At 41.2% G+C, this 13,622-nt stretch overlaps 2 protein-coding genes across 5 annotated transcripts; both read left to right on the forward strand.

Moving 5' to 3' along the window:
- The first annotated feature begins 1,096 nt into the window (after positions 1-1,096).
- cbx3b (chromobox homolog 3b) lies at positions 1,097-4,898 on the forward strand. Of its 2 annotated transcripts, none has more exons than XM_031299016.2 (5): positions 1,097-1,417; positions 1,801-1,944; positions 2,043-2,199; positions 2,656-2,801; positions 3,676-4,898. In XM_031299016.2, the coding sequence occupies exons 1-5, from the start codon at positions 1,104-1,106 to the stop codon at positions 3,794-3,796; spliced, it is 882 nt and encodes a 293-aa protein (XP_031154876.2). In that variant the 5' UTR covers positions 1,097-1,103; the 3' UTR covers positions 3,797-4,898. The 2 variants fall into 2 exon arrangements, with proteins under 2 accessions (XP_031154876.2, XP_031154877.1); XM_031299017.2 differs by having other exon boundaries at positions 1,173-1,432.
- Positions 4,899-5,048: 150 nt separating this feature from the next.
- On the forward strand, positions 5,049-7,076 carry snx10b (sorting nexin 10b). 3 transcript variants are annotated; one of them, XR_004104862.2, is made up of 7 exons: positions 5,049-5,191; positions 5,442-5,564; positions 5,659-5,759; positions 5,889-5,990; positions 6,146-6,355; positions 6,573-6,756; positions 6,806-7,076. XR_004104862.2 is itself a non-coding variant. In XM_031299018.2 (6 exons), exons 1-6 carry the CDS (start codon positions 5,159-5,161, stop codon positions 6,700-6,702), a joined length of 699 nt encoding a protein of 232 aa, XP_031154878.1. In that variant the 5' UTR covers positions 5,049-5,158; the 3' UTR covers positions 6,703-7,076. The 3 variants fall into 3 exon arrangements, 2 of the variants coding, with proteins under 2 accessions (XP_031154878.1, XP_031154879.1); XM_031299018.2 differs by having other exon boundaries at positions 6,573-7,076; XM_031299019.2 differs by having other exon boundaries at positions 5,478-5,564; positions 6,573-7,076.
- The last annotated feature ends 6,546 nt before the right edge of the window (positions 7,077-13,622 follow it).

Genomic DNA, 13,622 nt, shown 5'->3' on the forward strand with positions numbered 1-13,622 from the left:
ATGAAATGGTATCAGAAATGTGCATCAGAGGCAGCTCCAATGTGAGTCCATCTCCTAGTAAAACCTTTTGTTCTGCTGCCTTTTGCTGTGAGCTTTCCAGCATAAATCCATTCTCATTAGTTGACTGGGGTGCAGGAGCTAAACCTGGCAGTCTAATACAAGCAGGCAGCGTCCCCTAGTGGTGTGCTACAAAACTGTGTAGAATAACTGGTGGGAAAAAAGGCCTGTTAGTGGTGCTTACTTGGCGAATCAGCAGCTTTGGGGTTTCCCATTGGCTAAAAGGGAGCTGTCAATCAAATCCTCCAGAGGGTGTTTTTCTGTGGTCTTCTCAGTGCAGTTTAGGAGCTTGTGGAGGAAAGATCCCCTCTGTGAAAACCAATGTGCTTACATTGAGATTTTCTGAAGTAAAGTAGCAATACCACAGTATAAATTACTACATTACATGTAAAGGTCCTGCATCCAGAAGTTTACTTAACTTTAAGTGCTAGTAATAAAATGTACTTACAGTAAATTATTAAAGTATTAAAAGGAAAGGTTCTCAACAATATGCACCATTCTGCATAACATTATTTCCATCATTTATACTTTTGGAATAGTATAATTGATGCATTAAAGCCGCATTTTCATGTTGTTAAAGATGGTACTGATTGTAACTACTTATATGGATAATTGAATCTATAACAATGTATCATACTTTATTTTGCTCATATGTGTTCCTGTAAAATCCTTGGCTGCAAAGTAACTAATAACTACCTCGAAATTGTACTTTAAATATTAATATAGCCTATTATAAATATATTGTAAATATAATATAAATGGTGACGCCCATGCATCTAATATCAGGCGCTCATATCGATCATATTTCTAAATGTAGATTTCCAGTAAGGTTTGCTTTTTCTTTAATTTTTGGGCGTAAATGAATCTGCTTACACTCTGATGAGATTTTGTTTCCTTGCATATAGCCTCCAAATAAATTCAAATTCATGATCTGCTTCTACTGACAATGATCAAAAAGATCAAAGAACCAAAAACCTGGAACCAGTCTATAATCCCAGCGAGACATGTCAAGTGCACCGAGCCTTTGCCATACCCAGATGACGCCCATGGGTGGCAGGGCTTTTCCGGCCCACTGGACGGGGAACGGACTTCTCTCTGATTGGTCGGCGGTGTGCGCGTCCCCGTCGTCTCCTCCCGGTTTTCCTGGCATGACCTTTTCCCTTGGCAACCACTTCCTCCGAGCATCCACGGCCATCTTTAATTTTAAGTCATTCATGAAAAGTTGTTTCGCTCATGTAAACACGCCGAACGACACATTAGCGCACAAAGCAGCATCGACGGCGCTGTGTGCATGTAGTTTCCAGCGACGTGCTCCACACAGAGCCGAGCAGCACCGCAGCAGGCTGTCCGCAGAGATTAAGTAAACACCGAAAGCGTAGGTGCATATTGTTCATTGGAGCGTCTGATAGCACGTTTCCACACATGTATTTTCAGGCTGCTGTTTGCACAATATAATCAAAACTAAACTGTTTGAATGCGCTAATACACGTGTGTTTGTAGATACTAACGTGTTGCGTTAAGGGACCTATTTATGACGTGCTCCCGAAAGAAACAGCAGGTGGAGCACTAGAATAAATGTATGGATCATTGTCTGAAGGGCACAGCCGAGTACTCACCACTGCCAAGTTCTGCAAATATCCCAGCTGACATCACTGTGGAGTTTTAACAAAAAAATTCGAAACTTTATTATGGTTTGGCATTAATACAGGCTGGCTGTCATCATGTGTTTCTCATTCATGGCAGGATGAGAAAGAAGCAGACTGCCAAACAGCGGAAGACCGAGGAGACTCCTACAGTTGTCCAGGAGTTTGTGGTAGAAAAAATAATTCTCCGCAGAATCTTTAATGGAAGAGTGGAGTACTTCCTGAAGTGGAAAGGTTTCACTGAGTGAGTGAGATGTCCTTGCTAATATTGGGTGATTTTTTTTGTTTGTTTTTGTTTATGCATCATATTTAAATGTATTCCTCCCTCTGATGTATTTACAGTGCAGAAAACACATGGGAACCTGAGGACAATCTAGACTGTCCTGAACTCATTGAAGAGTTCCTAAGAAACACACATTTCTCAGAGGTGAATGAGGAAGAGCACAGCGAACAAGGGTTCATTCCAAAAGAAGAAATGACAGAGCAGGAGACGGAAATTGTAAGTATGTGAGAAATGCAGTGCCGGAGTGTCTTAAATTTGATGTTGTTTCCATGTTATTCACAGAACTTCCGCACCTAAATCCGTAAAAAGGAAAAAACAACAACATATTATTAGAATGCTTTTTATGTGGGGTGTTACACTCAAAAAATTCAGGGAAGTTGTTTCTCTTAAAGTAAAAAGAAGCTGCTCTGAAGTTGAGTAAAAACATCTGCCCATGTTAGCACATTTTATTCCTAGTTTTTTGAGTTTTAAGGCTGAATATGAAACTGAATGTTGTGTGAAGGTGGCTAGTTCTGCAATGCCCCTGTGAAGTGAAAGCAATACAATTTCCTTTTTTTCGCAATAGGCATTTACAGTAAAGAAAAAGAAGAAGCGGGCGGTCTTTGAAAGCGGATGTTGTCTTTGTGGTTTCTTCTAACTGCTGCACCTTTATCCTTGTCATTCTCTTCGCAGTCCTTCATGCAGTCTCAGCAGCAACGCAACAGCGAGCCAAATGACAAGCAGTCAGACTCCCCCACTAACCTCAGCACTTACCTCGAGCCTGAATGCATCATCGGCTCCACAGACAGACAGGGAGAGCTCATGTTCCTCGTCAAATGGTAACTCCACTGCTTCCTCTTTTCTCTGACCTTGCATAAATGCCAGGGGTTGGGTAAATGTTTGTGTGATGGTAAAAGTCAGCTGTTCACGTTTAAAGCTGCAATCTATATGTTCAAACTACAGAAAGGATGATAGAATCTGGTATCAGGTGTATGAGGGTGTTTCGTCGTTTTGTAGGTATGCAGTTAATAATGTCATCATGTTGTGTGAACATATCATTAGGAGACAAAGTTAGACAACATTGTGACCACTTGACAAAACACTCCTCAGATTAAGTGATTATGGAGCGCATTCTGCCATGATAAAGAAACGGCACACCCCAGAAACGCAGTGTCTTTCTTTTTGGTCTGAATTCCAGCTAAGGAAATCATGCTTTTAGTTGCATTATGGGAAGTGGAGGATCTAGTGTTTTGGAGCTTCATCCATATACTGTAAGGCAAGACAGGTTTACTTGTTCATTTATTTATTGGCACCTTTCGCACACAGAGGTAATTCAAAGTGCTTTACACAAGGCAAAGAGATGCTTTAGAACAACATTTAAAATACAATAATGAAAACATAGCCTATATTAAAATAGAGTAAAAGGATATAGAAATGGACACAAAATAATCGACCAGAAACAAGTAAATATTTAAATATCTGCTGAGTCCCTTAACTTTACTGAAATGCAGTACTAATATATGTACTACCCCTTTAAGTGTCATTGGATATTTCAAAACCATAGAGTGACTGATGTGATTCAGTCCCCTTAGCCTTTCCTCATCACAATAACTGTTTCCAAATTGGAAGGAGTGTGTGCTGCTGCTGAAACAATAAAAGTAGGAGGCCGCCATCTTAATGGTCTCCTTCTCCTACGTGTTTCTTTCACCACAGGAAGAACTCTGACGATGTGGCCCTGCTGCCGGCGCGCGAAGCCAGCGTCAGGTGTCCCCAGGTGGTCATCGACTTCTATGAGCAGAAGCTGACCTGGCACTGCGGAGACGAGGAGCAGTGAAGTGTGTGTGCGTGGGTTGTGTACAGAGGCAAACTGATAAACAGCTGTGCTCTCACCTGAAGCTTAGTTTAACCTCCATCGAGTGTCCCTCCTTCAGCTGACATTAGAGGCACACTGTGTGAAATTATGCCGCAGGAAGGGGTTTCAGATTCTGGCAGGTGCGAGATCCTCTGCGGGGAAGGATTTTAAGTGCTCTCAGTCCTGTGGTGCTCAACGAGGTCTTTGTGCCTTTGTGGAGACTGCGATGGAGACTAAAACTAACCTCTGTGTAGAGCAGCTGATTTGAGGTCAGACTAACTTGTAGCAGCTTAGGTCTCGCGTAAGCAGACACAATCACTGTGGACATGTTTTGTTTTTATTGTCGTAGAGTAATTTTAGTATTTATAGTCCTGTTTTACATCTTGGTTGTTTAGCGTATGCTTTCTATCTTTTATAGCAACACTGTGTAGGCAGAGTGAACTACCTGCTATCCATCCTGAACCTCCAGTCCATGTAGATTTTAGTTAGAGCTGAAGATTGTAGACCTGTTGTTCGAACATTTGTTTGAACTTGTATTGTGTGAGGCGTTTATAGTCAGCCACTGCTTGTACTGTGTCTTACTGTGTCTCCTTGTGTTTGATGTCAAATATTTATAAATGTTGCCCACCAGAAATTTCCCCATATTTCATATCAGCTGCTAAGTACCAAATATTCTCTTCTCCTCTGTATTGAATTATAACCAGATTATTATTGAGTTTAAAAAATATATATTATTTGGCGATTACACAAAGTGAAGTCCTGGCAGAATGAATCAAAAGATCATAATATTTCTTAAGTAAATCTATTGTGATTAACACACTAACTTTTGTGCACCTGTGATAGCTAATACGATTGTTAAAAATGTAGCACTTTAGATACAAGACTGTCCAATTACGCGGGGCATTGTCTTCCAGCATTTATACAGGTCTGTGTACATGATATTTGTATCCTGATGGCTCCCATGACTGTTATGGGACACTCAGCTGAACCTTAAACCTCCTAAAATGCATCTGCTACTAAATTACTGTAACTGTTGACCATGGATCTGTGAAGTCTCTGTGAATAAAGGAAGTCTTTTTGTGAAGCTTTTATCTTGAAGTGTTTTACGGTCACATTTGTCACATGCTAAATCATGTGGCAGGAACATCAATCCAACAAATGATCAGCAGCAAAGGATGTGTTTTAACTGATTATGAGGATAAGCCTATCTCAGTCTTGTGACATTATTTTGAAACCTTTGCCCCTGGACAATATAAGTTGGATAAAAGGCACTGAGACAATGCTAAGCACAGCATTATCTGGCTGACTTTACGTTACTGAGATTTAAACAAGAATATTTGGATTATGAGAGAACAAACTGACACCACTGTTAATCAGGTAGGTCTGAAGTTATCCAGTAATTGTGATTTTAAGATTTTAAGAAGTTTCATAGTTAAAACACCTTTAAAATGTCACAAGTTGAGTTCTGAACCTTTAAATTCTTGTACAGCTTTAAAAAAATTGTTTTTGTCCTAAGTCAAAAAGGATATTTGGTGGGATTTTCCTATGCTGATTCCTGTCGTGTTGGTCATTGCACTTCCTCTAAATCTGCCAATAAAACACTTCCCCTTTTTCGTAACGCATTCAGTTCAGCGTTTCAGTGTCTCTTGCCTTCTCAATGCAGCAAGTTATCAGTGTCTGGGTGCGGGACCCACGGATACGAAAGAACGACTTTTGGCATGCCTACATAGACTACGAAATTTGTTTACATGTAAGTACAACGATAAAAGGAAGTTCTTTTAACCTTTATAGTCAAATAGTGGAGCTTACTGTAACATGCACATCACACTTGTGTCCTGTTTTAGACAAACAGCTTGTGCTTCACCAAGAAGATCTCAAGTGTGAGAAGGAGGTACAGTGAGTTTGTATGGCTCAGGCAGAAGCTACAAGCAAATTCACAGCTAATGTAAGTTAATTTACTGCATTTTGAACTGACAATTTTAGCAAAAGCAGAACACACATTTCAGTTTTCATGTTAAAAGTAATCTGCACTGTGGTTCCTGTCATCTTTAGGGTGTATATGTGTCTTTTGCAGGTTACAGCTGCCAGAGCTGCCCCCAAAGAACCCTTTCTTCAGCCTGAACAGCGCCCAGCAGATCACTGAACGGATGAAAGGGCTCCAGACGTTTTTGGAACAGTAAGAATGATCTCACAGATCAATAAACACATGAACTTTGACATACATCCCAGTTTCCAGAAACACCGCGACACATGACTGCTGTTCTCACATGAACAAGCAATACAATGTACTGTTAACAACAATCTGATTTGTTTATTGTCCTTATTTTCCAGGATCCTCCAGAGTCCTCAGCTGTTGTCCGACAGTTGCCTGCATCTTTTCCTACAGTCACAGCTAAGCCCGTCCAAGATGGAGGCCTGTGCTGCTGGAAAGACCCACTACTCTGTGGCCCAGGCGGTCCAGCACTGTGGCCTGAGGCGATTCCACTCTGAAGGGGATCTGCAGAAGGACCTCACCATGTCCTGTGACTCTGACTCAGACAGGTAAAGGTAATGTTACACTTTGGAGTTTTTCTCCACTCCAAAAACCTCTAATGATAGAGTTCGTTGTGTATTTGCTTTGTCAGCAGTAAGGAAAAATATGCTTTTAAGTATACACTCACTAATGCATTTTCCAGGATAGATAATATGAGAACTCCTTCTTCCTCATTATAAAATGTTATTCACTTTCCATCCCCTGTTCTTGTGTCTGTCATTCCAGCTCAGAGTGTAGAGATCCAGAGCTTCGGATTAAAGCTTTGGCAATAAACAAAGCAGAAAGTACAGCTTCACTTGATCTCATGGGAACCAGCCAGGAGGAAACCCTCAGCTGCTTATGTGGTTCTACATGAAAACATCATCATCATATCATCGGCACAAATGTTTGGATCTGTGAAGAAGAAATGTGCCTCTTACCCCATCATACTGCACCTTTGGCTACGTGGTTGCTCCTAATTATTTCACTTGTAAAAAAGTTATTATTATTATGTTATCATTGGAGCATTTCAGTTTGTAACATGTACAGTAAATAGTAATACAAATTTAACTAATGTATATCCACAAAGTGTTGTTTACCAGTATGTTCTGTCTGCACAGCTATAAAGTTGTAGCAACAAGTTTCCTGAAGATGGCAGTATTGTTACATCAATCTGTTTGTATATTAATTTATCCCATGAACATATGCTGTAACTGTCCATATTCACTTCATAAACACACCTAACATTCATCACTGGTTATGGTCATTCACAAGGTGTATTTTTGCCAGATATGTGCAGATAACAATGCAATACTTTAAGCAGTGACAACCTGATGTCTCTCTCTGTGGTTGAACTCCCCCTCCTAATAAAGTGTAAGGTGGAAGCTTGTCATCTGGTGGCCACTGCAGTGCTTAGCAGTATGACGTATAATAGGGTCTCTGCAGAGTTTTCTGACAGCCCCCCTGTCAGGTGTGTGGCTGGTAGGAGGTCCTGTGGGATCCCAATGGACTCGCTCCTGTCTGACGGGGCCACCAGGTAGACAGGCTACATTGGTCTCTGCTGAACAAAATGCCAGCTGCACTGACAAGCCACCTTTAATATCTCTCTCTCTCTCTCCCTTTGTACTTATATGAGCCTGTTCATTACAGTCACATATCCGTGTGTGTGTGTGTGTGTGTGTGTGTGTGTGTTGAATACATGTACATAAATACATGTGCTCCCACAGTGAGCAGCACTATGCTTATGCAGAGGTAATGACCACTAAACAGAGTGACGGCAGGCTGACATATCTGCACAGCCAATTAAATTAGCTTTGTCTCTCTGCTGCGGTTGAGCAGACAAAAGGCTTGTGTTGCAGAGAACAGAGAGGTGACAGCATCTCAGAACTGCTCTAAGTTTGGACAGTAGGAAAGCCCACTAACTCAAATTGGAGGGGGGAGGGGGGTATTCAAGTGTCGAAGTACAGTAGGTTATTTTTACACATGGAAAGCCATACCTGTCTTACCACTCAGTCTAACAAAACAATTCTACCACTGATGTATTTTTTTATGAATTAATTTTTAGGCTTTGTTGGCGTGTCATCAAAGAAGCAACTTGAATGTTTTACATGGCAATTTTGGAAGTTAAAGAGTTAAATTCTACAATTAAAAACCTACACATCATGGGTACTTTATGAGCCAATTCCAGATAGATGTAGTCCATAGAATAAATATATTTTATTTTATATTTAACTATTTTTAGGCCACCAAATAAATGCATAAATAAACTAGAGATCACACCAGCGGCAACACCAAATCGGGTCAAGGATATAAAGTGTGTGTGACAGACATATTTAACCTGGCAAAGTACTCAGATCCTTTTCTGTGGTAGCACACACACACAAACAAACACTAGGTAAAAGCAATACCAGTGTTGCTGTCGCTGCTGGTAATAAATATAGGCTTCAGCATTTCTTCACCAGAATCTTAGTCCTGGTGGTTCGGAGAAGGCTTTGAAGCATCCTTTAGGCCTTTATGTTGGGAAATACATTTTCCAGAAAAAATGAAAGAACTAACTGAATAAATAAAATATACAAATTCCAAGTAGAGTTTAGATTCTCGGCCCAAGCCCGAGCCCGGGCTCGAGCCGTTATTTTCCGCCACGCATCCTCGGGCCGGGCCGGGCCCGGGCCGGACCCTTGATCAAGCAATTTTTTTGTGGGGGGGTGTCTAACTGCGTTTCCATCACTGCTCATGCACACACATTCATTCTCTCTTATGGGGGGAGGGGCTTAGGAGACCGTTTTGGGCTTTAGCAGAAAGGGGGGAGGGACTGAGAAGTTGTTGATGTTCAATTTTTTTGGCTAAGTCCTGGATCTTCCCATCCTACCTACAGCACATTTAAGCATGCTAAAAATGTACGGTATGTCACATTACTTTCAGGAAAAGATGTTGGGTTTTGAGCAGCTTTAAAGATATTGTCTGTCTGTTGTTTCTGTTTTACGTAAATCACATATGCATGTGTTAGTGAGTTTCCCCACATGGCTTAGCACATGCTAACAGGTCTCTGTAACAGTAAAGCTTTGTTTGTTGCTTATAGTCCTGTGGATTGAAACGTTTACATTGCTGGTTTTAGTCTGACCTGTCCAGGAGTATTGACTCCTCATAATGGTCTCTGACTCTGGTCTACTGGCTGTTAACCTTGAGCCTCTGTAGCCTCGTCTGTCAGTGCAGCTCTGCTGCCATGACAACACTGACACATTTAAACCCAACAGATCGATTGTCTAACATCTCCCTGCTCCATGTTGCGTGACCTCGAAATCAAATGGAGTGAAAACATAGGGAGCGGGTAAAATCACTTTGTTTTCAGGGTGGGCTTTTAGCTTGACATAACCACAATTATTCAGAAAAGTACAAGACCAAAATCAGGTGTTGATTTTTTCCACAAATGCTTTAGCTCAGTTTAATCAAATTAGTATGCTTACTGTTTGACACATAAAACAGTAGAAGATAAAAGAAATGAAAATGGCCCTTCTGGGAGGTGCCCATCTGCCTCTGACCAAGTCAGCATGTCTTTCTGCAGCGACAGCTCAAATAAACCCCACCTCATGTCTGTGATCTCATGCTTGACTTATTATTCCCTCTGTTGTGTAATTAAAACAGAATCACAAAAAGCAAAAAAAATCCATTTTATGTTTTGGAAAGAACCAAATTGTCAAACTGGAATGCAACAATATGAAATCCCAATCAGGGTTTGTTTACTGAGAAGACTGCACAGAGGCAAAAACAAATGGAAGTATTGAGGGAGATATGCTCCAGTGGAGGCAAATTACAGATAAATCAGAGGCTGCTCATGCATTTTAAGTGCCACATTATACAGAATCCATTAGTAGCAATAGGAGTTCAGCACCACTTGAGATATTAAATCTCTTTGCCTGCAACTCGGTAGAACCAGGATGAGTCAATATCAGAGAAGCCCAGCTGCACTGCAAATAGATAGGGGATGAGGCCTAAAGGAATGATGCCAGTGTTATACACCAACAACAGTCATATGATAACAGCACAGGCTGGAGATACTGATGTGTTGTTATACAGCGGGACAATCATATTCTTAAGGAGCAAGTGAAGGAGCAAGGTAAATGATCTGGAAGTCTCAGGTTAATTGAATTGTTAATAGCATACGCCTCGACTCTTTTTCAAGGTCTTCAACATTTCATGCCAATACTGAGCACTGATTTACTGAGGGCCACAAAAATTCCACAACCTGACGGACGAAAAAGGATTTTCAGACGTTACATCTGTCCTTGTAGTTGTGTGTGTGTGTGTGTGTGTGTGTGTGTGTGTTCAAAAGCCAACCCTATATCCTAACACCTGCCTCTATTTGGAAGGAAAATACTTTTTTCTCAAGGCTGAAACATTTTTCTCTGTCACTCAATTGTCACGGATGGAAATTAGCTGATTTAAGCGCTATCCATCATTCTTCAAACCCAACAGCCCCAGTACCTTTCCTAGGTTCTGCATGGTCTATACCTGCGATTTCCTCTCCACATGCTGTCGCCTTTTGGTGCACGGATGTAGCAATTACAGGCGTGATCACTGTACCAAGGCGAGCAACAGCTTTTCGTCTCCTGGAATCAGGGCTGATCAGCGTGAAACCAAGCTCCTCTGCCTTGAACACATGGGCTTGAGGGGGAACAGGGAAATTAAGATCACTGCTTCATAATTTCCTGTAATAATATGGTGTGTAATACCAGACATGTTTCCATTGGAGCATACAAACAGAAGGAATGACCGTGAGTTAAGATACCTTTTTTGCATGTATATTTTCCAAAAAATTCTTTAACCCATGCTAAAACATATCTTTATATGCATACTGTACAAACAGGCAGGGACGTAGCACAAACTTCTGGGCCCTGTAGAAAGGCATTTTCTATGGGCCCCTTCCCACATCCACAGCTATTCATTCTAGCATCTTTTTGGGCCCTCCTTACATGAGGGCCCTGGGTACTCAGCCCCTTTTCCTTCCCCAGTCCGAGACCCCTGCAAACAGGATCCTAAAGCTTACCAATGAGCTCATACAAGAGTGTAAACACTCATAAAATGTGAGTATTGTAAATATATTTAGTGTCAATAATGCCTTATGCTATATCCTTATTATTATTAATATATGAATTTGTGTCTTGGCACATGGGAACAGGCCCTCTGTGTCACAAGATCATGTGTGAATACGCCCTCCAGACTAACGTCTTCTTAGAGATGAGGAGTCAGCCGCGCGGGAATGCATTTTGACCAGGGGGGCTGCCGTACTAATGTGGCCAGCGTATAGATCCATGGTGACCAGACGTTCCCGTTTTTTGGTGGCCTGTCCCTGTTTTTAAATGTGCGGTAATAACACATAGCATTGCTATTTTGAGTAAAGTGTTGCCAGAAAAAAAACCTGGGTAACAAAGCTGACGTCTCAATCGCGTCGTGTTCTTAATAGTCTATGATCGCCCCACAGACACATACTGTACGTGAGAACACTTCACTGTCCCGTTTAATTGTAAGAATCCTGCTTCATGCTGCTCTGCAGGGTTGGTAAAATCGTAGGCCTACTTCAGAGCAGCTTTTATAAACATTATCTTTGTCTTTCCAAGTACTGTATCCAATATTAGGGCTACATATGGTTTTACATTAGTAACTTTTTTATAAAATGTAAGTTTTTAGGCTAATGCAATCATTTAATCCAAAAAAAACCCAGTTAGGCTAGTATCTTAAAGTGCCCATATTATGAAAAAAACACTTTTTCTGGGATTTGGGGTGTTATTTTGTGTCTCTGGTGCTTCCACACGCATACAAACTTTGAAAAAAAAACATCCATGCTGTTTTGAGTGAGATACAGGTTTCTGAATGTGTCCTGCTTTCAGTCTCCTGGTGAGCTGTTCAAAATCTGCACGGCTTTCTACGTAACTAGCCGAAACAAGGGGGCTAGGGGGCTAACCATTAGCATGCTAGCACTAGCATGCTAGCTTGTTCTCAATGGCAAAACACTGCTACAACACACACAAATTCACTCTAATCTACAAAATAAATTGTATAGAACTACTTACATGTCCCTGTTTTGCAGGTATTCCATGCAAAGTTGGAAGTGCGCCCTCATTTAGAAGAAGTCTCCCGGCTAATCCTGCATTGTACAGGCCGAAGTTGGAGAAACAGCTAGCTAGCTCATGTAATCCTTAGCTAGCTACTGCGCATGTTAGGGTGACCAGACGTCCCCGGTTTCGGTGACCTGTCCCCGGCTGGAGCTGTCCCCGGAAATGTCCCCGGTTTTCACTGTGACTGACAGACCCGAAATTGGAATAAAAGAAAGAAAACATTGACCAAACGCGCACCCTAAACGTGCATGTGCCCATATTTTACGATGCTAAAATTACTGTTTATTTACATGGAGTCTGGTGGGTTTAGCGAACGCAATTTCGCGAACTTTTTGTTTAAAAAAAGGATCTTACTCTTTAACAGAAAAGTCGACCTCCTTAGAAATCCTTTCCATAATGTTGTCGGACACTTAAACTATCAATTTGAGCCTGTCAGTGGCAAAACAAGCACTTTTATGAACGTAAATACAAGCTGGACAATTGTCCTATTAACTTGTAGCTTGTTTCACCGTTTCCAACTACAGAGATCTCGTTTAATACTGGACCAATGTCAAAGGAAAATATTTCCTCAATAGTTTTAATTGTCTCCGATACTCAATGAGCTGTTGCAGAAACAAGCCCAGCGTGAAGCAATAAAGCAAAAGCTGTCAGATAAATGTAGTGCAGTAAACATTACAACATCCCTCTGAGGTGTAGTGGAGTACAAGTATGAAGTAGCAGCAGGGGCGATTCTAGGATGAGACCTTTAGGGGGGCTCAGCCCCTAATGAGAATGTGACACGGATATAGTGCATGCAAAAGTGTTAATCTGCGCCATGAAATTACCAACTTCTTCACAACCGTCTCCTACTCTCCCTCTGACAGAGACTCAGCCAAAGGCCTGAGTCTGGCACAACCACCTCAAACAGAATCTAAGCTTTCCAGTGATATATAAATGGTTTGTGAGAAAATGAACATTGAACTTACATGAAATGTTATCATATTTGCATTATGCATACATCTCTGCACACCCATTACTATCTGTGAAATATCTCCCAAACTCTTCACTCAACACATGCATCGGTACAACAAGCGGTTCCCGGGTAATCCGGTTTTGAAATTGCAACAAAATTTCTACATGGTCTCCAACTTTGGGCCAATGTATTCTCATGTAAACTATGTCAGCACAGACATTTTTGTAAATTGCTTAGCCAGTGTATCCCACCATAATGGTTATTATATTGCCAGATTCCAGACAATCCCACTTACTTATATATATCCCACTTACAAATATGAATATTTCTACTGGTATGCTTCCTAGTGACATTAATGCAAAAATATTAAGAAAAAACTATTCCACCTGTGTGTGCATGGTTAAAATTCTGAAGTGCAAAATAGTTCAGGCTACAGCACAAGTATTTCCACCCATAGATAAGAATAATCAAGTCTAACCTCTGAATTTCTTTTCAAAGTGCACCAGATTGATGCATTTAAACGTTAAAATAGACAACATTTTCTTACAGGGGAGCATGCCCACGGACCCCCCTAGGGGGCCTTGGGGCAGTGTCCCCGTTTTAAGTTTACAAAGATTAAAAACATTACCTGTTTGGGAGTATTTACGCTTCTGAGCTGAAAATGTCCCCGGATTTTGTCTCAGAAATCTGGTCACCTTAGCGCATGTGCGACTGCCAACAAAGACGTTACAG

This window comes from Sander lucioperca, chromosome 10 (genome assembly GCF_008315115.2).
Source record: "Sander lucioperca isolate FBNREF2018 chromosome 10, SLUC_FBN_1.2, whole genome shotgun sequence".
Classification (NCBI taxonomy): Eukaryota; Metazoa; Chordata; class Actinopteri; order Perciformes; family Percidae; genus Sander; species Sander lucioperca.